Here is a 25,337-nt window from a genome sequence, read left to right on the forward strand (position 1 = left end):
GATGGCCTTGCAACATAAAAGCAGGAGAGGAAGACCGGAAGTAAGTACACCTGGAGACCTATGTTTAGGCAGGAGATACTCTACAATCTAGTCTTATTTTTAAAATGCAGAATTAGAGGTATGGACCCTTCCTTGGAATGCTAAAAGCAATATACAGATGAAGACAAACGACTAACAGATAAGCTGGTGGTCACTGTTTCTACAAAAAGACACCTAAAGGTAAGTGCATCAGGCAAGAGTCAAGAGTGGGCAGATTTGTTAATATTACCCCAACCGAGGATTTGTTACCATTTCATATCTTAAGTTCCCACAAGCCTCAGTTGCCTGAGAATAAATATTTAAAATAAAATATTAAAATATCTTTTCGACTTAGTTATAGAAAGATTCACCAATTTTTTTCTTCAGCAGTATTTAAGAAAAAAAAAGTCACCTAAAAAGATTTAGCTCCCAGGGACCTTCTCATGCTTTTGTATCACGTTTCCAATGATATTTAGCCCTTTGCTGTAGATTTGGCCATATTGTGTATGTGTGCAAGAAACACAGGCATCTCCTACAGTTAGTAATTTTTGCATGGGTAAAAACATCTGCACTCACTATGCCACTGGCCCTGTGGCAAAATTTTCCCACTTTAGTTAAGGGAAGATAAATGGCACAGATACAGAGGCTGCACAGGACCGTCCTCCATAGACAACTTCCATTCATGTTTCTGGGTGCCCTTGAGTGAGAGGCTGGCTCTGCCACGGAGCACAGCAAAGGGAGAAACAGTCCTACTACCTGCAGAATGCAAGCTTTCTAAAAAGTCACCTCTATGGGTCGGAGGTGATTGCTTTAGTTATGCCACAAAGCACAAAACACACCTTGGACCTCCAGCCGATGGCTGGGGAGGGGAGTGAGAGTCGCACAAGAACTCGGCTGGAGACAAGAATCTGCATTAGGCAGCTGCCTGTGGTCCTGAAGATGGCCTGTTTTATTTTTTTATGTTTTATTCTTTGATGGCCCTTTTTATTTAGCTGCACTGAGCCTGCTGTCCCCAGGACTTCAAATCTCAGAATTCAGTTTAGGGTGTAAGCTGAGGAGGACTAAGGAGGCTCCTTCCTTTAGCTCCTCTCATTGTTGGCAGCTGAGGAAGCTAGAAAGCGCTTTCCCCAGTGGCAGGTCTGAAACTATCATTGTCACTAGTCTCCTGTCCTCCACGTACTCCTCCCCAGCCACTTGACCCCCTCACCCCCCACCCCTGGAACCTTTGATAATGAGGATAATTTGCCCAGTGAAATGCTCAACGTGGATAAGCAACTGTAAAAAGGTTCTTAGCTGATCCAGGAAGAGCATTATATGAAAACAAAGGGAAATGCTATGTTTATGGATGTGAAAAGATGAACACTGCAACCTAATTTCATATTAGTATTGGGCTAAACCACCTCCATAAACTTATCCTGGGCACCCATCTGTGGTCACTGGCATGTGATCACCCTATGGTAGGTGTTAAACAACCAAATAGGATAAAGCAGGCTTTCCTGCAAAAAGTAAAGTACAAATGTGACTTTTATGTGGTGAGTTTGGCCAGCAGAGCAGACAATTTGCTCAGGAAAAAGTTGCCTCAGATCTGGAGATTTTTAGATTGGCTTCTTTAGGACTGGGTCAATAGAAACCAATGTAGTACGTGTTTACTTTTTCACAGAGAGAGTGCAGTAACTGTGAGTGCATTTGGGAATATTCCGTCGTCTTTGGAATATGTCTAATCTCTAGGTTCCTACTATGAAGCTGAGGGGAGGGAGAACACAGATCTAGTAAAAATAATTGAAAAACCTTTTCTTAGGTAGTTATTTGCAAAAATAAAATCTTGGCCGCACAGCACAACATCAATGCAAAGCCCACTGGGGAGCCTTTAATACATTCGCACATCAAACACAGTATCTTTGGTGCATTAATTATTCCTGTTAATCTCTTTCAAATATACCCCCCAGTCGGTAATAGGGTGAAACAAATTTATTCCCCGGCGGTACCTTCTTAGCCTCTTCTATACTTTGTGATCTAAGAAAAACAAAAACAAGCATTCATTGAAAAATCTACTTTGATTTGTTGGGCGAAGGAAACCGACTCCTACTTCCTCCAACACCACTGAGTGGGTTCTACAAATCTTTGAGATGCACTGAAATCTTTCATTTTGCGATGAATTCTGACTAAAACCAGCGCTTACCATTTTCAAAAAGCTCCCGAGAAATTGCCAAAAGAGACTTTTCTTTTTCTTTTAAGGTCTTCACCCAAAACATTTGCTTGAGAACCCTTCTGAATAGAGACATTGCCTAGTAAAACACATGCGGTAGACAAAATATCAAATTTCTTTGTCCAGCTGTCCAGAATCCCATTAGTGCCTCTTACTTCTATCTGTCTTTTGCTATAATTAGGATGGCTTAGGGTTTATCTGGGCCTTTTTTCAAAACCAGATTTCCTTCCCAGCAGCAGCAGCTGTCATTCACAAGTACCCTAATGGTACTGGGAGACTTCTTTTGATTTACACTGTGGTCGAGTGATCATGAATATGAAGGGAAGGGAAACACACACACACACACACACACACACACACACACACACACACAAATACCTTTCATCTAGCAATTTTTAAAGAGAGGAGTCTTACCTGAGGAAGAGCACTCCAGCCTGGAACTCCACTTGTTTCAAACAGCCTATGGACCGGCACTCCTTCCCCCTGGAAGTCTGAGTTCGCTCCTTGGGGGCCTGAGCCCAGTGGAGTTTGCAGGGTTTTTGCTCCTTGGTCTGCTGGCGCTGGAACAGCACCTTCTCCTGCAGGGAACTGGGAATTCCTATCAGCAGCTTCTGCTTTGGCACGAAGACCGTCTCTTTTATCACTCTGGGTTAGTGGGTGCTTAACAGGTTCTTTGGGATAGAGGAGATTACGGGTGCCTTCTGTTGCACTCTCTTTCAGGTTGGGGCTCAGCTTTTTGGGTTTTCCTCTCATGCCTGGCCGCTTCACCCTGGGGGGTTTCTCGGAGCCCGTCTTGGTCAGCGACCCCCCATCCCCTACCTTTTTCTCCGCTGTGATCTCCAACCACTGGCTCACCCCTGGCTTCTCTAACTCACCAGACAAGCGCTTCATCGCCGTCTCTATCACTGCTTTATCCATGTTTAGCAGATTGTCACTGGGGAATTCCTCTCCTGCTTGGTGGCTGTCTCTGGTTTCTCCTCGAATTCCTGGATAATCATTTTCAGCGGCCCCAGAAGCAGTGGGTGGTTTATGTCTCCCCTGGTCTGTCACCGTAGATGTCGTGTCTCGGTGAGGCCCCCAAGTCAGAATCATCCCCGTTTGCAGGGATGAGGGACTGTGGGTGGAGGCTTGGCTGCTCCTCACCCCCACTTCTTGGGGTTGTGAGTGATAACCACAGAAGCCAGTGGTGGCATCCATAGGCCCCGTGTCATCCGACACCCGAGGCCCACAACCCATTTCACTGAGGAGATGCTCACACCCCCCCAGGCAACACGCACCGAATTCCATCTCTTCGTCATCGCTTTCTAATAAAAAAACATGCTCAGAGCCCTGCAGGTTCCTTTGCCAGACTGCATTAGAGTAATCCGTCATAACGTCGGAACATTCCAGATACTCTAGGTCATCATCTGAAAACTCCTCGGTGCAGGTTAGGGTTATCTCTGGGCAAAGTTCATAGTCACTGTCAGAGTCTTCGCTGGACACCTGTGGGCTGCCTTGCTGGTCGATCGTGTCCCTGTCACCTGGGCAAGCGGATGCGGCCGCCTCTGACAGTGGCAGGCTGAAGCTGATGTACTTCTGCGCTTTAGGATCCGGATGACCAGAGTCTGAGACTTCCTCCTTAAGGCCATCACTGCCTGAGGCACCATCCCTTAGCCTCGATACTTCGGAATGTGCTGTCCTGGGGTAACACACATTTTGTTTAGTGGGGATTGTACTTGAATCAGAAAAAAGCAACCCAACTGCAACTTCTTCTGTGTCATCCGGACCAGGCGCCTCTTCCATTGGCCTCATTCCCGTAACATCCAAGGGATTTTCAGACCTGGATGCACTAGTGTCACTGTTGGCCAATAACTGGAGGGAGCACGAGGGGCTGAATTTGGCGGAGGGGGAGTCAGCTGACACGGGACTACCTGCTGAGATACACTCTTCGCCCTCACAAGGAGGTTCTTTCTCCCCCAGCTGATTTGTCTTGCCCTGTGCACACGCCTCTGTTGCAGGTGGCCAACCTGGGCCCCTGCCATCTTTCAGGTTAGGAGAGAGCTGCGGGTTCTCTGCTGAGCACCTGACTTCAACAGAAGCAGAGCAGCAAATCATTCCAGAACAGTTTTTAGCAGAGATCTGATACACGGCAGCGTCATCAGGGGTACAGCTAGGATGAAGAGAACACACAGGTAAGTTTGCCATGTTTTGGATGATGGACGTGCCAACATTTGTCACGTCATGGCATACAGAAAATGACCATGGTTTTAGCTGCACCCTCCAGGAGATCTTCTGTGGTCTCCCTGGAAGGGGGCTTGTGGTCAGAGGCAACCAGCCTCTGGGCTCCAGATGCCCTCGAGCTGAGAATCCAGGAAGCTCAGCATTTTCCCTTAAAACTTTCCACCATCTTACCCCAACTTGAAAAATGCTTGAGAATTATTCAGATGAATGGGGAGACATCTTATAATCTGGTTTCTTCGTCTCTCCTTTTTAAGTCCTTTTTATGGGAATTTGAGAAAAACACTATTTTCTGGAGTGAGACATTGTACACGAAGGACTGAAGAATCCTACTTCATGCAGTGGGAGCAGCATGAGCAATAACTCTGTGGAAGCCCATGCTAGGAAGGCCTGGCTCTTGCCAGGAGGGTGTCAAGGTATCACGCCGGGATTATGTGTATGGAGGATAGTGCCCTTTCTCTTAATTTTGCATGACTCTGAAGTCTAAACCTCACCCCGTGTGCCCCTCTAGCTGGAAACCCAGGTCCACATGCCATCCTGACTTACACAGACGGAGCCAGGTGCTCGGCTTTGGCCCAGCAGGGAAGAAACGGAATCCTGGATCATGCTGAGCCTACTCACCCTCCACCAGGAGAGACAGTCCTCCCGTGGCTCCTCCCTTTATTGACTGGAGCTCCGGGTAGCCTCCAGCCTGACTGGCTTTGCTGACCTTTCCCACTAGGGCCTGTCTCCAGGCTCTGCAATCCCAATAAAAACCCATTACACTTGCTTTATAATTTGCACTCATTTATCTCATTTGACCTCAGTGTAGCTATAACATTGCTGGTCTCCCTCGATGCATTATCCAGCTCTTAAGTCAAAAAGCACTTTTCAGAAGGCAGCGGCTGTGGGTCTGGCCAGAATTAGAGGTGATGTTTAGATATTTACTGACTGATCTGAACAAAATGTGCACAAATTCCTAATCTGGAAGGATCAGTGTCAGGCCCTCAGTGGCACACAGTCTTTCTTGTTCTCTCTCTTCTCACTGAAAGCATCGCTCTGTCTCCCCAAGCTCACATGTGCTCGTAAGCCCTCAATAGTCGGATGTCTGCTCAGATACGCCTCTTTTTCAAAAATAATAGACTAATTCCAATTTTGTTAATATCTTAGTTTTTTATAATCTGATTCACAAGCAGGAGCCACCCAGGGGTGGCTGAGGCTGGCCACAGCCCATGTTGGATTTGCCTTGGCCAACAGCATGGGGAGATGAAATTTAGGGTCACTTTCTAGAGGAAACAGTGCCTGCCCCTCCTATCTGCTTCACAAAGTTATTCTGAAGTTCCAATGAGAAAAATAAATGTGAAGGGGCTTTGCAAAACAGAAACCTTATGCCACATAAGAATGTGGAAATGATAATTATGTGATATGATAGAGATATTAGCTAACACTACTGTGGCAATCAGACTGCAATATAAATGCATCAGATCAATATGTTGTACACCTTAAAACATGCACAGTGTTGCATGTCAAATATAACTCAATTTTAAAGGGGGGGAGGAGGACACCTGGGTGGCTCAGCAGTTGAGCATCTGCCTTTGGCTCAGGGTGTGATCCTGGGGTCCTGGGATCGAATCCTGGATCGGGCTCCCTGCAGGGAGTCTGCTTCTCCCTCTGCCTGTGTCTCTGCCTCTCTCTCTGTGTCTCTGATGAATAAATAAATACAATCTTAGGCAAAAAAAAAAAGATATGAGAGTGCTAAGACCAGATTACCTCTGGTTTTCAAGAAGTGTGCAGAAGAATCATCAAAAAACTAAAATTTTTGAATCAGAATCCACGGGTAAAAGGCCTGAGAATCTGCTTTTAAAGGTCCCAAACAGGGAGGCCTGACTCTTGGTTTCGCTCCAGTTGTGATCTCAGGGTGGTGGGATAGAGCTGTGTGTCAGGCTCTATGCTCAGCAGGGGTCTGCTTCTCTCTCTCTCTCCCTCTACCCATCCCTCTTCCCTCCCCCTAACCCCACTCACCCACTCTTGCAGGCTCTCTCTTAAATAAATAAATCAATCTTTAAAAAAAAAAAAAGCACACACACACACACACACACACATTCTGCTATAAATTGTCCTTGGCCTGCCCTTGGAGACATCCTCATCCTCATCCTCATTACTTACATGTAGGTCTCCTCAATTGAGCTGAATTAAAGCTGAATGAAGACAAAGAGGCCTTTGTTTGAGCTTCACATGGCCCATGCCACTGCCTGCTTGCCTCTTTTCCATTAGTCCTTGGAGACCTAGCCTCAGTTAGGAACTTAGAAAGAGCATAAAACAATACCATGGGCTACTGGGAAGCCCCAAATAATTGTGATTTCCTGATTTATCCAGACCAGATCCCTATGCCAGAGAAACCACCTGCCGAGACTTGTGTGGAAAGAACAGAAAGGAAGAGAGGAAAATAAGCTGGAGAAGCCAAGGGACCAGGTGAGAAATTAGCAAAGGCAGAGAACAGAAATAGTTCTCAAGAACCAAGGAGGGTAAAACCAAACAAATTTTAGAAAAATATGGAGAAAATAATGGATTAAATAAATAAGCAAATGGGAGAATGTTATGATTTAGTAATGTATGATTTTATGGGGTGTTTCAGGTGATAGAAGATTTACAAATCATCCTAAATCTACTAGAGAGAAAAAGCATAACTGACCTCTAAGAAGTAAATTAAGTATGATTCTTCTCACTAGCTAATGACCTTTTCAGAGACTTATGGTTTGTGGTTGACATGTCCTTGATCATTATCTCTAAATATCTTAAAGAAGAGAGGGAGAAAATCTGGCCAGGAGTACTGTGTTTGTTGACCATCCCCTCTAGTAAACAATGTGCTATGCTGCTCCCTGTGTCCGAGTGGAGACACAAGGGGGTTGATTAATTTCCCTGAAGTGACAAAGCTGGTAAGTGGTGGTGCTAGGCTAGGAAACCAGAGCCTTCTTCTCTAAGGTCAAGCTCAGTGTGTCATGTTAGAAAATTCACATTCAGAAAAAGGAAGCGACAAATGTAGAGAGATCATTTTTGCAAATAAAGTGTTTCTGTCCTAAGTCTTTATCTTTATTGGTCAACTGACACACTCATGAAGAGTTTGTTCTGGTGCCCAGTGTTAGGTTGAGTGCTGAGCGAGAGTCAAGGAGATGTGTGCCATGTCATGACCAGCCCTTTTAGGCCCTTTTAGCCCTTTTGACTAACAATCTACTGGGGGAAACAATCTGAATCTCTGCGAGAACCTTGTAGGTCTGCTCTGTGCTAAGTTGTTCGGTGGAAACTGGAAGAACAAGAGAAGCTCAAAGAGGAGACTCCAGTGGTGGCAGCTGAAACGGTGTCAGTAGGCTTGGGCTTTCGAATCTGCAAGATGCTGGCAGAGTGACCTGTGTGCCCCACAGTGATTTGACAGGAATGCAAAAGCATCCCGGAAGAAATTCCCTGAACAATTAATTGCGTTCCCTGCTTGCATATCTTTCCTTTTGGCTGAAGGAAGCAGCAGCATTCCTCTGCCTCCCTGTGAAAGTCTTGCTGGAATGCTCTACATTCTTTCTAAATTAATCATTTCCATATTAAAGAAAAAGACGTACATGTGACCTTAAGTGGATGGGGCTTCTTCTAGGCTTGGACCCCCTGGGTTGGTCTAAATCGGAGGTTCTTAAATATTTTGGCAGCAGGACCCCTTTATGCTCTCAAAAACAATTGAGGACTCCCAAGAACTTTGTTTATGGGGGTTACATCTTTCAATATTTACCATATTAAAATTAAAGCTGAGAAAAATTGAAAACGTTTGTTCGTTTTAAAATAACAAAAATAAGCTCATTACATATTAGCATAAATAGCATATATTTATGCTAAAATACCCATATTTTCCCTAAACAAAGTAAAATTTCACAAGAGTAACATTGTTTTACTTTTTTTTTTTAGATTTTATTTATGTATTCATGAGAGACATTCAAAGAGAAGCAGAGACATAGGCAGAGGGAGAAGCTCTTGATCCCAGGACTCGATCCTAGGACCTCGGGATCACGACCTGAGCCAAAGGCAGAGGCTTAACCACTGAGCCACCCAGGTGCCCCTGCTTTACATTTTTTTCACACAGCTACTATCTAGCTTAATGAAAGACAGCTGGTCTTTTTTTTAACCTGCTTCTGTATTGTAATATGATAAGGCTTGGTTGAAGTATATTGAGAAAATCTGGCCTCACACAGATATGAAGTTGGAAAAGAAAGCATTTTAATAGTCTTTTCATATGATTATAGATCATCTTCTTTGATACCATACAAAGAGTGGTTGCAATGTGGAATCTGAACCCCTATCAACTAGTTACATAAAATCCATTGGTTTAGACTACATTTTACATGCATCTTTACCCATATATGATTTTGTAACATCATGTATTAGTTCATCTGGAGGAACTTGGTTCATGAGATCTTCTAAATAATGCCTTTTTAAAATCACATGTATTAATATTCCTACTGTTGATTCCAAAATAATTTGGAAGTATTGGGAAACCGTTAAGCTTCTGATGAAGGATACAAGTTTTTGAAATTTCTAGTTAGGGAAATAATACAAATATTAATTAATCATAACAACGTAAGTCAATTCTGTGCTAAGTTGCTTGGTAGCAGTGGAAGGGTGAGGGACATCTGTAATGGCAGAATTAAAACTTCTGGAAATTTACTCCTCCATAAAAGCAATGAGAACACTAACAAAATTTGCCAGGATCAACTTTTTCAGAATTCTGAAAATTAACCAAAGACAAATCTGAAGATTTATTCATGAAAAATAACGGAATCGCAAGGAAAATAGCAAATTTTCTGGTGTTTAAACTTTCCCTAGTCCAATCCCTCATCCCCACCTCCATGTAAACCAAGTGTTCACAATCATGGCAGAAGTCAGGGGTCTGGCAGCCACCAGAAGGGGCAGAACAGGGTTGGAGCAGCTCCAAAGCCCCATTCTCAGTGAATTGTTATCTGACCTCTCTGGTGGCTCCCTGAAAAATCATACTCACAAGACTGTCTTTATGTGTTCTGATTCAGAGTTCAACTAGAGTGAACAACCTTTTTCCTGAGACATTTGTCAGGTAAAAATTCAGAGGCAACTGTTTCACATCACAGCTGCATGAGGCACTGGATCACTGGTGAGACAAACAACGAGCTAACCAAAAAGATTAAGAGGGAAAGATAGGGAATGAGATGCCCACAGGGGGCATTGAAAAGCTCCAACATGTTTCTGGGAATCTAGTAGGCCATGCACATGTGTGTGGCTTAGCATGTCCAGGGCTGTATGCATGCTCAGGAAAGACTTAAGAAGACAGTAAGCACTCAACTCTAACTGACCTGAAGGCTCTGTGCTAGCAGGAAATGAAGGCTAAAATAGAGTTGTCTACTGCTTGGCTGAGTGTTGAAGGCATGTCCCAACATGTGCACAAAGCCCTTCAACAAAAACTGAGAGACTTACTGGTTCCAGGCATCTAAGGAAATCTCTGTCTAGTCATTAGTCAACTACTAAGCTAACTGAGCAGAGATTTCAGTGACCACAAACAATAAGGAATACTGGTTTTAAAGAATTAGTTCAGAAAAGTCACTAAACAAACAACAACAAGCACTGTGAAAGGGAGAGAATCTGCTTTCCAGAGTCGCCACATTATATGTTTAAAATGTCCATTTTTTGCAAAACAATTAGAGACATGCAAAGAAAGATTAAAGCATGGCCCATACATGGGGGTTGGGAGGGCAAGGAAAGTAGTAGAAACCATCCCTGGAATTGCTAAAGACTTTAAATTAGCTATTTTAAGTGTGTTCACAGAAGTAAAAGGAGCTATGTCTAAAGAACTAAAGGAAAATGTGAGAAGAGTGTCTTAATAAAGACACAGAGGCTATAAATAAGAACTATATAGAAATTTTGAAGTTAAAAAGTATAATAATTGACATGAAAAAATTTACTAGAGGGCTCAAGAGCAGAGGTGAGCAGACAAAGTTGATGAACTTGCAGATGATTGAGCATCTATCTAGTCTTCAGAATAGAAAGAAAAAAGAATGGAGAAAAGTGGACAGACTCTCAGAGACCTGTGTCTGTGGGATACCAGTGAGCTCACAACATATACATAAAGGGAGAATAAAAAAGGAGAAAGAATATCTGAAGAAAGTTGAAGTCCTTAGTTCAGAGAAGGGACTGCAATGATACTTGAAAGCTTGGATTTTTTTAAATTGAGGTATAATTGACATATAGCATTGCATTAATTTCAGGTATATGACATAATGATTCAATATTTGTATATGTTGTGAAAGGATCACTGCAATAGATCTAGTTAACATCACTCACTAATGTTGTAGTGAGTTACAAATTTCTTTTTCTTATAATGAGAACTTTTAAGATCTACTCCCTTAGCAACCTTCAAATACATGATACAACATTAGTAACTATGGTCACCATGCTGTACATTACATCCCAGACTTACTTTTTTTTATAACTGGAAGTTTGTACCTTTTTTAAAAGTTTGGATTTTTATCACTAGCAGCAGATACTATAAGTTTTCCTTGAAGTGGCAGACCTACTTTGTTTATTTTGAAGACAATGTTCACCAAATATCTAAGGTTGGATGATCATCATTTGTCCATTGTTCTTTCAAGTAAAAAAATTGTACTTCATGAAAAAGTGGCTAGTTCAGCTTGTAACCTAAATAATAATACATATACTATCTCTCAAGATGACTATCATCTCAAGGAAATCCACCAGAGATGCTCTGGGCATATTTCCCATTTCCTTACAAGGCAGTAAAAGTACTTCATCAAGATTTAATGAAATTAGCAATTTTCACTGATGCATCAGAAACATTATCAAGTAAAATGTTTTGATTTTTAACTATGGCTGCATAACAGTGAAGAATTCTATGACAACTAGTATAATTTGGGACCACTGCCTAGATTCATGCTAAGCCACCAACAGTTTTACCATCCATTGCTTTTTATCATCACTACATATGTCAACACGGTGAAAAAGACAAATAATGCTTCAGTACTTCTGTGATAATAGTTTTGATTTTGCAGATCCTCCGAAAGGTCATTAGGGACCCTAGGGGTCCCTGGACCACACTTTGAAAACCATTAATTAAAGCTATTCACCAAGGGAAGCTTTAAAATGCTCTCAGAAATTCTCTCACAGCAAAACACCTGGCAGAGAAGTGCTCTTGCACTCTGGAAAATGGGCAACAGAATGGAGGACTGACGCGTTGCTCAGCATAATCATTTAGGTGCTGTCTTAGGCAGATGACTTCATCTCTTTGGGCCTCAGTTTCCTGATTTACAAAGAGGAAGAAGACCTATGTCTGGATCCCACCCCCTAGAGATTCTCATTTAATGCTCAGTACATGGGTCTACACGATTCAATTTGGGGCTGGAGAAGGCTCGATCAATCAATACAGGAGTGGGAGGAGGGTGCTGACGTTAGAATTTCTGGAGATCTTGCACAAAAGATCATAGGATGGTTTTGTGCTTTGGGAACAAGGATTATAAATGTGGGTGAGAACTAGAACAGGGCAAATAAGAATATGAAAATAGGGGGTTGAGGAATAGAATGTAACAGGTGCAAAAAGAAGACAAGGAATCAATTTTTTTTCTCTAGCTACCAGCAAAACAGACCTATCAGACCTGGTATTCTTTGAAATCCCTACAACCCCCCCAAAAAATAAAATAAAATAAAAATAAAAAATAAAAAATAAAAATAAATAAATGAAATCCCTACAACCCCCACCATTACTGCCCCCTCGGGGCATTGGATTTGCACATTCATTCCTTCATACATCTATTCACTCACCATTCCACTGACAAATAAAATAGAATGACTTACTCCCGCGCAGACTGAAAAGTGGATTTCCCCGGCTCAGGTTGCTTCTCTTCTCCCTTTTGTCTCCTGGAGGTCATTCCCCTGCTCCCCAGAAAACTCTCCCAACCAAGATTAAAATTGCTGAAACAAACCCTGCAATCTGACCAGACACCCTGAGGACAGTGTTCGTGGGAGACAAAGCTCAAGCGATTGGCTGGAGGTAAGACAGGAAATCCTCCCTGGGTTTCAGGTATTGTTCTATTTTACTATGCTCTCCACTTTCCAGTGGAGGGAAACAAGACCTGGGAACAAAATGTCTGCAGTTGTCTTCCCTGGGGCAGCCAGGAATTCGGGTTGGGGGATGGGGGGGTGGGAGGCCTCTGAAGCCCCCCTCCCATTCCCTCCCCACCCTGCAGATTTTCTGAGCCTTGCCTGCCCAGTGCAGCAGAGGGGAGGGAGAGCACCAGGCTCAATAAATACTTACATGATGACATCCATGTCCTTGCCCCCGTCACAGCACCAGGTGAAGGTCAAAGTATTTTCTTACACTAAGTGTCCATATCTTGTTACTTGCCTAACTGCTACTATCAGTTTGATTGATTGAATTATTCAGGATAACTAAAGGAATAAGAAAGGCTTGGGTTTTTTTGTGCCCCAAAGCTATGTTTGTTGAAGAAATGGGAGAATTCTAATTCTAGGAACACACGGAACTTCTTGATCATACTTTCTACGAGCTAGATACACCTCAAAACTGATGAGGAGTTTCCACATACATTTACCTGTTCACTCATTTCTCCGATGCATTTATTGAACCACAAGTCTGAAGACTGAAAGGGGACTTGGAGCTGTGCCGCCCCTGGCTCCCGGGACCACTGGCTTCCTGCTATATTTGACTACAGGGCAGCAGGAGATTGGAGAGCGGGAAGATGGGAAAAGTCACCCTTGGGTGGTCTTTCTTTCTTTCTTTCTTTCTTTCTTTCTTTCTTTCTTTCTTTCAAGATTTTATTGATTTCTTTGACACAGAGAGAGAGAGCACAAGCAGGGAAAGCAGCAGGCAGAGGGAGAGGGAGAAGCAGTCTTCCTGCTGAGTAGAGAGCCCCACCCAGGGCTCTATCCCATGACCCTGGGATCATGACCTGAGCCGAAGGTAGATGCTTAACCAACTGAGCCACCCAGGCTCCCCTCAGGTAGTATTTCTAAGAGGACATCCCTTCTGTCCTCTTCAGTAGCTCCAGGTCCCACAGGACGGGCCCACCAGGGTTCCAGCTTCTGTCCTGTGACCCAGAACTAGTAGTCCCGCCACCTCCCTTTGACTGAGCAGCCTAGGGAATGGTGGCTTCCTGCTGATGCTCATCTCCGGGTGACCCTGTGGCTCAATCACCCACACAATCCCATATTGAATGCTTGAAAATAGTTTTTGTCTTCCTGGTTAGACCCTGACTGATAGAGGGTGGTTTAGTTCACTGACTCAGTTGGAGCTGAGACCAGAGATGTGACAATCTTAAGTAACACAGTTAAGAAATTATAAGAAATTTATAATTCTTATAAATTAAGGCATAAGGCACTGTGTTAGGCTCCGTGTAGAAGATAAAAATAGTAAATTCCTTGGCTCTTCCTAAGAGCTTCTCATCTAATAAGAGAAATGAGGCATCTATACCAGCGGCTACAATACAGGACAGTACGTGCCAAGGGCTATCAAAAACATGACTAGTTATGGAGAGCCGGGTCAGGGGACACAAGATAATGAGGGAAGGTTTCCTGAGTATACAGAAAACAGGACATACACAGGAGGATTTTGGCGGGAAAGTTGGTATATGCCTGGGGTTGGGGAGGGAGCTGGTCATCCCAGGCACAAGGAACAGCCTCAAGGTGAGATCCTAGGGGAGTGGTGAGCTAAAAGCTAGTGCCACTGCAGTATTCATTATTTAAACAGAACAGTTTTGAGAATGAAAAGGGACACTATTAATACTTACACCAATACTGCAGGCAGAAACCAGGGCCATGCCAGGGAAATAGAGACTGACTCAGATAAATCAGGAGATGTGGTCACCCACCAGGGCTTGGGCAGGGCCCAGACTGTGGGGGATTTTCCACCTGAGACTGAGGAGTTTGGACCTCAGGCTCCAACTGGGAATCCCTGGGAATCAGATCAAAGCAGTCATTTAGAGGGGAACAGAAACCATTCCGTAAGATGCTCAGCACAGGTTCACAGTGTGCCAGGGGGAGGATGGAGGGCTCCTGCTCTCCAGACCTGACATGGGCTGTGGTCCCTGCCGGAGCAGGAACACCTCATTCTCCCATATGTCCTATTGGACCTACCACAATACATGCCCAGCCAGTGTGTGGGACTTGAGAAAGGGGAGAGAAATCAGTGGTATATTGATGGTCTCCTTCCCCAGGGGAGCTCCAATTTTGCAGAGAGATAAGACTTTCAGGTGTTACACAGGGGGCAAACTGCAATTTGCAAACTCTAGTGTCACTGAATCCCAAAAGGCCCAATTAAGGCAAGGGAGCATTTCTGGTGCTAGGAGGGGAGAGGTCAGGGTGGCCTGGATCTTCAGACAACATGCCAGGAGGCTGGAACTTGAGCATAGTGGAAAGGATTAAATTTTGGCTCCAGGTTTGGGGGGGGAGTGGCGAGGGCATTCGTGGCAGATGTACCAGAGCTGAAATGAGCAGGTCATGTGGAAGGGACAGTAAAGAAATGAGCTGGTGGGGAAAGGGCCCTAAAGACAGAAGCTGTGGGCTGAAAGGCACAGAGTCCTGCTCAGGAGCACAAGGCACATGTGAACTGCAGTGGAAATTCTACTTTTCCTCTTCACCCGAGTGCAATTCTGAACAGACGGAAGAGGCAGATGGCAAAGCCAGTATGGCACAGTAGTTAATGGACAGACTTTGCAGCAAGACTGCCTGGGTTCACACACTGCCCATTCACTGTGTGATGTTGACAAGCTACTAAAGTACTGTGACTGTACCTACAGCAGGGGATGACCTGAGGACTATAGGAGGTAATTCCTAGAAGTGCTTAAAGCAGGGCCCAGCACACAGAAAGCACTAAATCAGTAGTTCTCAGCCCAGGCTGAATGTTAGAATCACTAGGGGTGCTTTTCAAAAATAACAGGGCCAGAGGATTTTTAGGGCAGTGAACAACTCCGTATGAGACTATAATGGTGAATACATGTCATTACGCATTGATCCAAAAGCATAGACTGTGCAACACCAAGAGTGAACTAAATGTAAACCACAGATTCTGGGTGATAATGACAGCTCCACATAGGCTCACTGATGGTAACTCTACCACTCTGGCGGGGGATGGAGATGGTGGGGGAGGCTGTGTGTGTGGTGAGTCAAGGACGGGTATGGAAACTGTACTTTCTGTTCATCTTTGCAGTGGACCTAAAAGTACTCTAAAGAATGAAGTATTTAATATGGGGGGGGGGATACCAGTGTCAAGGTCCCTCCCCCCCCCCAAAAGCAATTAAGCAGCATCTCAAGGGTGAGGAGCTTCACCATGCATATTTTTGCAGCTTCCCACGTGATTCTAAAGGGGAACCAGAGCTCAGAAGCACTGAGCTAAATGAATGCTAGCTCCTGTGTGGCCCTGAAGGAGCTAGAGGAATTGGTAAGTTGATGGGAGAGGAGGGATCTTTGCCTGGGCATGTATCAGGAGTGATTTCTTGGCTCTATTTTGACACAAAAGTGCAAAGCTTTTGACAGCTTTTTGAGCCTCTGGGAGCAATGTAGGCTGACCAGATATTCTTTAAATAGGAAACAAGCAAACTGACTTCAGAAAGGAGAAAAAGAAAAACCTCCAGCATTACTACCATCAGGCTTAGTAAACAGACAACTGAACCCTCTTTTTTTTTAAAAAAAATTATTTATTTACTTGAGAGAGAGGGAGAGCCCAAGTGGTGGGGGGAGGCACAGAAGCAGACTCCCCACTGAGCAGAGAGCCCAACACAGGGCTTGATCCCAGGACCCCAAGATCATGACCTGACCCGAAGGCAGACACTTTAGCAACTGAGCCACCCAGGCGCCCTAACAGCTGGACCTTCTTATCAAAAGAAAACCCAAGGGTAGTTAGAAACGGTCCCTACATTCCACCCAAGCTAGCAGAATGCCCGAGTGTGTCCAGAAATCTCAAGGCACATTGTGACAACAGAAGAACTCCTATATTAAATTATAAATCTGTCCATGAAAGACATGGCATCTTGAGAACAGGCCAAAAACAACACACCACTAGACACTGGAAGACCCAGAGTTCTTTTATAAAAGCCAGTTAGCTTATAAAGACCAGTACTGCTAACTCGTCAAAAACCCAACTGACTGCAATCCAGGCCTGCTTCTTGTCTCAAAAAAAATTGTGATTCCGTTCTACTAATCATTCATGGGGCACAGCTCAGAGTCCCATTTTTCACTCCCCCTCGGCATCCAATCCAGCAGGAACTCTTGGCAGATGGATACAGAACCTGGTGGCTCCTCGCCACATGCTCCAGGTCCACCCTAGATTGGGCCATTTCCTCTCTTGTCTGGATGATGGCTTTGCTGCTTGTGGGTCTTCCCCACTCTGCTCTATCTCCTCTATAGCCGCAATGACCTTGCATGCTCCCACCTCCAGCTTCCTTCTGCCCCTGCTGGTCCCTCTGGAGAGAACACTCTGCCCCAGGATAATCCCAGCCCTCTCCTGCTCTCACCCTTCACACCCCTGCTCCTAGCACCTCAGCAGAGACCCCTTCTTCCCAAGACTCCTTCCCTTCCCCACCTCCTTTACTGTTTGTCACCTGACACTACTGGTTTTGCTGGTGTGACTCCTTCTTTACCCCCGTCCCATGAGATCAGGACTTCACTGTGCTCCCTACTGGGTCCCTGGGGTTTTGAATGGTTCTAGTGTACCATAGGCCCTCCATTAATCCTTATTTTTTGAAGGCAAGCCTCATGATCACTTCGTTTTGAGTTACAATCCAGCACACATGTTAGTAGATTTTGTTTTAGAGGACGGCTCTGGTAGAGAGAAATGCAGTGAGTAATATAATAGGACAGGAGTCCTAGGAGACAGACTTTTTCACTTCAAATAGTAGCTGTGTTCCTAACCAGTTGTTAAGAACTTTGAAGACTCCCATGATCTTTCTGGGTCTTGGGTGATCTATAAAGTAAAAAACCAATTGGGTTGGATTAATTAAATCAGCCATTCTTAGGTGTAGGACCTGAGCATCAGTATTTTTTAGAGTTCTTTGTGTGTCACAGAGAGCCAGGTGTGGGATAATCCTTAGAGCTGGGCTTCTCACGTGTCATTGTGCACAGGAATCTCCTGGGATCTTGTTAGAATGCAGAATCCAACTGGCAGGGGAAGGGGTCAGGACTTGGGCATTCTAGAGAGCTCCAGGGGCTATGGTTGCCGCTGCTGCTATGGCTCTGAAATCACCTTTGAGCGGCAAGTTCTTAGAGTTGCTTCCAGCTCCAGGACTCCAATGTTTCTAAAAAGTGAAAGTCCCTTTATTAAATTCTCAAAAAAATATCAGCTGTCACTTGACTCACTGCTCAATTTGAGCTGAGTTCCCAGTAATTGCTTGACAAGCTGCCCCCACATCCAGCTCTGTGCGTGTTGGAGCTAGTTTTGCTTTTTTAAAAAAAACAACCACTCCACCCAGGCACAAAACCAGACCTGAGAACTTCTCTCTCAAAAGCAATCTGAGAGTCTGTGGTCAGGGAAGAAACTGTCACAATTCAATTGCTTCTCTTTGTGTCCTGCCCTGCCAGAGCCTCAGTGCATGTTATGTCCCTCTCTTTCATTCCTCTGGGCCATCTCACTGTGCCTCTGCCTTGATCCCATATTCTGGGATCCTGTGGCTGAGTAGGTGTGTGGCCCCAGGCAGCCACAGGAAAGCCGGGAGCCACATGGCACCTGAGAGGAGCATCTCATGTTGCAGGAAGGCTGGCCTGGGCTGGAGAGCAGGGAAAACCTCTGCCTTGCTGGCCTGGCAACTCAGTGAATGGGAAATGATAAGGACAGAGAAGGGGCAGCAGCATAATGACCAGAAGAGCAGACTCCCGGGAGCTCAAATGGCCACGGGAGCTGCTGACACAGTGGTCTGCTCCTACAGCTCCTGCCAAGGGCCTTTTATAATTACTTCCTATCTTCACAATCCCCTTAGACCGCACAGCCTCTAAAGTAATAGTTGGCTGGCCACCAAGAAGCCATAGTAATTTAAATCAGGCCCCCACATTCATATGGCTGCCCATGGAATGGTTCTGCAGGGGAGGAAAAAGTTTCCTCAACTATTCAGAGTCCCTGAACAGATGTGAAAATTAAACTGATGAAGACAGATTAGCAGGAGGAAAGCATACACATTTTATTGAATTTTTACAAGGGAGTCTTCGCGGGAGAGTGAAGACCCAAAGAAGTGACGAGAGCAGAGTCGTTTGATACATTTTAGACAAAGAAACAAGAAGTTTGTGAAAAATCGATAAGACAGAGGGGTTTGGGCTAAAGGTAGCAAATGGTAAAGAAGTAACTAGGAAGGTAAGAATGAGTTTGACAAGGTTGTTTGTACAGATTTCCTGGCCCCAAATTGCCTGTCTCTGGTGATAAAGATGTCTCCTCTCCCCCTGGCACAGGAAATGTACCTTTCTCAGAGGAGTTTTAAGACCTGTTGCAGGGAAGCAGGGAGAGGATGGTTGTGGGGGAAGGAGCGCTCAGACCTTCCTCCTTCTGCTGTTTTTAATAATTCCTTCAGCTTAAGTTATTTAATATGCCAAGGTGCCATATTTTGAGGTAATGTGTCCTGAACCCCGTCAGCATTCCCCCCTCTCTTGGCAAAACTGTAGAGAATACAGCAAAAGCACTGAATGCATTATATAATTTATCTCATAGATCTTTACTGAATGTGTGATGATAACCAAGCACTGGGCAGGCTCTGGGGTACAGCAAGGAACACTGTACATATTTCTGCTCCCATGGAATTTACAATCCACTTGAGGGATCCTCACAATAAACACAAATACAAATAAATATGCATCATGACTGGAAACAATGCAAGTGTCCATCAACAGGTGAATGGAATAACAAATTCTGGTTGAGCCAAACAATGAAACACTGAAACACAGTTGAATGATAAAAAAGAATGAACTATTGACACAGCAAAGGACACAGATGATTCTCAAGATAATCATGAAGAGTGAAAGAAGCCAGGTACAGAAGAGTACATGCCCTATGATCTCATTTATATAAAATTCGAGAAAAGACAAACTAGCCTCCAGTGATAGAAGGCAGATGGGTTGCTGTGTAAGGATGAATGGCCGAGACAGCCTGCAAAGGGACACCGAGAAATCGTTTGCGGGTGACAGACATGTTCATCTTGATGGTGGTGATGGCTTCATGGGTGTGTGCACATATCAGAGCTTACCAGATTGAACGCTTTAAATGTGCAGTTCATTGTGTGTCAACTACACCCACACAAAGTTGTTAAGTATATGTATACACACACACACACACACACACACACACACACATTATGTCCTGTGCTATGTGAAAAATAAAGCAAGATAAGAAAGGTAGGACATGCTGGGGCAGGTAGAGCTATTGGTGACTGGTCAGAGAAGCTCTAAGTGATGAGGTGAGCTGCAGCAGATGCAAGAACTAGCCATGGGGCTACGTGGGGAGAGAACATTCTGGGTAGAAGGAAGAGCAAGTGCAAAGGCCCTGTGGGAGCAAGCCAATAGACCTCATTAACATCTTTGAGTTCCAAAGTGGCTCAGAACTGAGTTACTAAAAGTACAGGGAGGAGGGGAATGGAGTCAGAGATAGGAGAAGCTCCCAGGCGTGATGGGGCAAAGATGGAGGTAAATTTCATGGGGGACTCTTGGCTGAGAGGCAGAAAATAAGGCTGTGCTGGCCAGGACAAGGACACATGTTCCCAAACCAAATTTTGTTCTTAGTCCTGCACTCCCCGGCCAACCCACTGCCCAACACCCCTTTCTTCAGAGTTGGAGCAAAGCCCATCCTGGGACTCATGGGGCCTGAGTTGGTTCCAGCTCTTCCCCCAAGTCGCTGTCTGTCCTTGTCAAGTAGCATCTTTATGACGTTCACCTTTAAAACGGGAGTCAGTCAAGTGATCACTAGCACTAATGCTGTGATTTCTACATCAGTGAGGCTCCCCATCTTGTCAATCATCAGAAGTGTTGGACCAAGATTCTGTGATTACGAATTAAGAATGAACCCCAGTTGGCCCCAAACTTCCCTAATGTTACCCGTCTGCTCTAAGTCCCCAGAAGGTGTTGATGGAGTGGCATTTACAAAGACATTTAGCACGCATCCAATTTCCAGGGATTACTGCACTCCTCTCTGTCCCAACATTTGGGAGGGGCTCCTGACTCAGTCTGTCACCTGCTCCCAAACTAGCGTCGATTTGCCCTGAGGGCCAGCACCACAGTGGGAGCAACTGCCCAGGAAAAGATGAGTGTCCCAAAGTGTGGCTCCCATAACCATTCACTCCTCTGACACACTTACCTAGCCAAAGTCAAAACCAGAGTGTGGGGACAGGAGGGGGATTCTCGGCACAGACCTGTCACCCTGGGGACTAAATGGGAGTTTCTTGTCAGACCCTCAGGACTCATTCAAGAAATGCTCGAGGCATGGTCTGAGGAATGCCCAGGATGCTGAAATCATTCAGGAAGAACGCCTGCCTGGGCTCTGTGCTGGGAACACAGAGGCCTTCGGGGTGCAGAAAGTTCCGCCAGTCATCCTTAAGACTTGTTACACCTACTTAAGCTCACAGGAACACAAAGTTCACAAAATGCTTTCCAACCTCAGATGGAATGCCTTTTCTGTCTTAGCCAAGACATAGCAGGATTCAGTCATCTTTATTTCTACCCAATGGTCCCTTGATGAAACACATTAATTACATCTCATCCTCCAAAGGGAAATAGCCGAGGGAAAATGCTGCCAAGCTCTGCTACCCGTCTTACCTCCAAGTTGCCCTATTTTTAATCAGGTCAAAAATGATAGTTCAGTGTGGGGGCATGTTCAAATTGCATAAAATATTATTTACAGAGAATTCTGAATCGCCCATCCTGATTTAATCCCCATACCAATCCCATAAAGCAGTACTATCATTATCCCCATTATGCAGATGAGAAAACTGAGTCTTAGAGAGGCTAAGTAACTTGCTGAAGATGATACAGTATATAAGATCTGGGATTTACATCCCAGATGGGACAACCTGGCTTCAGATCATTGCTCTAAATGGTGGAAATAAAGGAAAACCACCTTTCCTTTGTAAGTAACATTGATGGTGACAATTCTGCTGTTAGCAGGATGTGTGGCTTGAAGTGTTTCTTGCAGGGATCGAGATGTTTGAAACTAATTCTCCAATACTCATTTGCCCAGACTCATTTTTGACCAACGACTCATGTTTTTTAGGTATTTGGCAAGGAGTCTGGGTTTCCCTGGGTGATCATGTCCAGAAAGAGGGTGATGGCCTCCAGAAACCAGTGTCTGGCTCAGACAACAAGAACTTATAAACAGCTCTTTGTGACAAACCAGAATGGCTTCGAGAATATAACAGTGTCCCGGTGCTCCTGGCATCTGTCCACTCAGATGTGAGGAATAACTAAAAAGTCTAAGGCATCACTACAGTCACAGATTTGACCATCTAAAAAACCTTCCAAACAGGGTTTCAAGTACAAGCATATATGAGAAAAGCAGCTTCAACTTGTGGCTGGGTTCCAGCTCACCTGTTAAATGTCCACTTCTTTCCTGGCTTTGAAAATTCTCCAGGGACTCTAATGCTTTTCAAAACTATTCAGATAAAATTATCCTGGCTCTAAGTACAACTGCTGTCAGCTAGGGCAGAGTAACTCTTTCAGAGTAATTCTGGGACCACATTGCTTTCAGGGAGTGGTCGGGAAAAGGGCATCAATTATTAACTAATAACTGAAACTTGTTGCATGCTTAATGCACACTTTGTTGACCATTTTGAATGAAAAATCTCATTTAAATGATCACAAAAGATCACTTTATGAAGACACCAAAGCACAGAGAAGTTAATGGACTTGCTCAAGGCCACACAGCTAGCAAGGGGCAGAGCATGGTGACAGTGAAAATGAGGACGTTGAGGCAGGACCTGGAGAATTTTGTCATCATTTACAAACACATGAGTCTGTGGGGATAAGAGATGACAGAAATCCCACTCCCTGCCCCTAGGAGCTGACCTTCCAACAAAGAAGAGAGGACATCAGTGAAGCAGAAGTCACTAACTTCATGTAGCCAATATCGACTGAGCCCTGAACGAAAAGTCCAGGCTTCACAGAGCTTTCGGTCCAGTCAGGAGACAGACAGAAGCCAAGTAAAGGATAATGTGCAGGGGGTACCTGGGGGGCTCAGTGGGTTAAGCATCTGCCTTCAGCTCAGGTCATGACCCTGGGGTCCTGGGATCGAGCCCCTGAGTCAGGCTCCCTGCTCAGCAGAGAGTCTGCTTCTCCCTCTCCCTCTTCGCCTCTCCCCTGCTCATGCTCTCTCTCTCTCTCATTTAAATGAATAAAATCTTAAAAAAAAATGAATACTCAATTTTTGTCCAGGTTCCTGGAACATGGCTCCTGAAACCATTAGAATCTCTGGAGTGATGTCTTTTGTGTGGTGATGAGATGACTGGTGCCTGGAAACCCCTAGGCAAGCTTCAGAAGGGGGACCCTTCTGAAGGACCAAGAAGGACCAAGGCAAGATTACAAGGTTGGAACTTCAGCCCCAGGCCCAGACCTCCGGGGAGGGAGAGGGGCTAGAGATGGTTAATCACCATTGGCCAAAAACTCTATCATTTCGTGCCTGCATAATGGAAGCTCCAGAGAAATCCCTAAAGGACTGGGTTGAGAAAAGGCCCAGGCTGGTGACTATATCAAGGTTCCAGGAGAGGGGCAAACCTGGAGAGGTCACGAAGTGCTGCAGCCCTGACCCCACGCCTCGCCCTATGTATCGCTTCTGTTTGGCTGTTCGTGAATTGTGCCCTTTATAATAAAAGGATTATGGTAAGTAAAGTGTTTTCCCCTGAGTCCTGAGTTGTTCTGGCCAATTACACAACCTGAAGGGGGGAGAGGAGATTATGGGAATCCCCCGACTTTGTAGCCAGCCAGACAGAAGTGACCAGGGACCAAATACTTGCAACTAATGATGTCTGAAGCAGGACGAGGGGGTGATCTTGAGGGAGGGAGATCTTAAACCTGTGGAGTCTGATGCTACCTCTGAATATCTGGTTGTCAGAACTGAACTGAATTGTAGAACAGCCAGCTGGTGTCAGAATTGGTTGGTATCAGGAAGAAAAAAGATGACTCATTCTGCTAATTGTCTTCTTCTGTGTCTGCTTCCTCCGCTGGACTGTGAGATCACAGAAGTCAGGGGTGAGACATTTTCTTAGCCCTCCGCATGCTCCTATTTAGGGCTGATGAGAACCTACCAAGTGTGCTTGATGTTTGCAGAATAAATGAATGGATTAGGAATGGAAAGAATTGTCCTATAGGCAAAAAGGAGCCTTAGAAAGTTGTTTTCCAGCAGGATGAAGAGGCTAAAGTAGGTGATTTAAAAGATTAATTAGGTACGTGTTAGATGGAGAGAGGGTGTAGTAGATCACACAGTTTGCCACAATTTCCTCCCGTGCACTTACGCACGCCCTATTGCAATGTGACTTTGCCAATCCACTCTTAAAGAAGTGGCTTCTACTTTTGTGCTGCTTAAATCTGGTCCAGTGACTTGCTCCCACCAGGGGAATGTATTGGAATTGGTATTACGGTGGCACCCAAAAGGCCTGCAGATCCATTCCCCTGGAATGCTGCTCTGAGACCACAGCATGGGGAAGCCAGTTCTAGCCTCCTGGAGGAGGAAAGGAGCCCATGTGAAAGACAGCTGAGGTGGCCCAGACAACAACCAGCATCAACTCCCAGACCTGTTGGTGACGCCGTCTTGGACCTTCCAGCCCAACCAATCCTCAAACTCAAGTGGCCAGAGGGAGCATTGAGTGAGCCAGGCCAACCCAGCAGAGGAACCACAGCCACCCCCACAGAACCATGAGAAATAATAAAACACTGCCATTTCAAGGAACTCTGTTTTGTGGTGGTTTATTACATAGCTTCTCAGCCTCAACACTACTGACATTTTAGACTGGATAGTTCTCTGTTGTAGGGCGTTGCCCTGGGCAATGTCCAATGTCTAGCAGCCTCTCCTCACTGGATGCCAGGAGCATCCCCTCCCAGCCGTGACAATCAAAAATATTTCCAGACGTTGTCAAATGTTCCCTGGGGGCCAAAACACAAGTGACCCAGGAAATCTTCATATTGATCTTTCCTTCACAATCTTAAGTAATCAATATCCAGTTTGAGGCATAACTGGAAAAATGTTCCTTGCCCCTTGACTCATAGATGCCTCCCAGGTGGCCCTGGTATTTTGGGACCAGTACTACATTATCAGAGAAGTCAGTCACCCCTAAGTCAAGATAGGCAAATGGTAGCACTTTTTTTTCCCTAAAATGTTCAGATATATCATGTTTTAGTTTCCTAGAGCTGTCATAACACACTACTATGAAGAGAGTAGCAAAAAAAAAAAAAAAAAAATTATTCTTTCACAGTTCTGGAAGCTAGAAGTCCCAAATCAAGGTTGTCAAGGCCATGCTCCCTCTGAAGGCTCTAGACAAGAATCTTCTCTTGCCCCTTCCTAGCTTCCAGGGGTGGGGGCAGTCCTCGGCATTTCCTGGCTTGTAGCTGAATCCCTGTGGCTCTGCCTGTCTTCCCATGGCTATGTCCCCATCTGTGTCTATTTTCTCCTTTTTTAAAAAAAACCAGTTACTGAATTAAAACCCACTTTTTAATTTTTTTTTTTTTTTGTGGTCAATCTACCACCATCTCCCCTTCAGTAATAATTACAACTGAAAATATCTTAATTCCAAATAAGGTCACATTCTGATGTCCAGATGAACGTGAATTTTGGGGAGGACACTATTCAACCCATAGACATCAAGCACAGACTGGTTCATAGTGACTGTGCGTGGCCCCCACCAGGTCCTCTGCAGGGCACACCTCCAGCCTACCCCAG

The 25,337-nt window shown here is 44.8% G+C and overlaps 1 protein-coding gene and 1 long non-coding RNA gene across 6 annotated transcripts in view; one reads left to right on the plus strand and one right to left on the minus strand.

Moving 5' to 3' along the window:
* Positions 1-24,326, plus strand: LOC121481977. Of its 3 annotated transcripts, XR_005985471.1 has the most exons (5): positions 1-219; positions 6,797-6,892; positions 12,359-12,485; positions 15,793-15,887; positions 22,841-24,326. It is a non-coding gene; the product is annotated as an uncharacterized LOC121481977 (long non-coding RNA). The 3 variants fall into 3 exon arrangements; XR_005985470.1 differs by lacking the exon at positions 15,793-15,887; XR_005985472.1 differs by lacking the exons at positions 1-219; positions 15,793-15,887 and adding an exon at positions 4,258-4,395.
* The window catches only part of ALPK2 (alpha kinase 2), a 120,128-nt gene that overhangs the window by 71,537 nt on the left and 23,254 nt on the right, over positions 1-25,337 (minus strand). For all 3 annotated transcript variants that reach the window (XM_041739702.1, XM_041739703.1, XM_041739701.1), the window contains one exon: positions 2,639-4,373. In XM_041739702.1, the coding sequence (XP_041595636.1) occupies positions 2,639-4,373 (1,735 nt within the window). The remainder of the gene's footprint in view (positions 1-2,638; positions 4,374-25,337) is intronic.

This window comes from Vulpes lagopus, chromosome 24 (assembly GCF_018345385.1).
Source record: "Vulpes lagopus strain Blue_001 chromosome 24, ASM1834538v1, whole genome shotgun sequence".
Classification (NCBI taxonomy): domain Eukaryota; kingdom Metazoa; phylum Chordata; class Mammalia; order Carnivora; family Canidae; genus Vulpes; species Vulpes lagopus.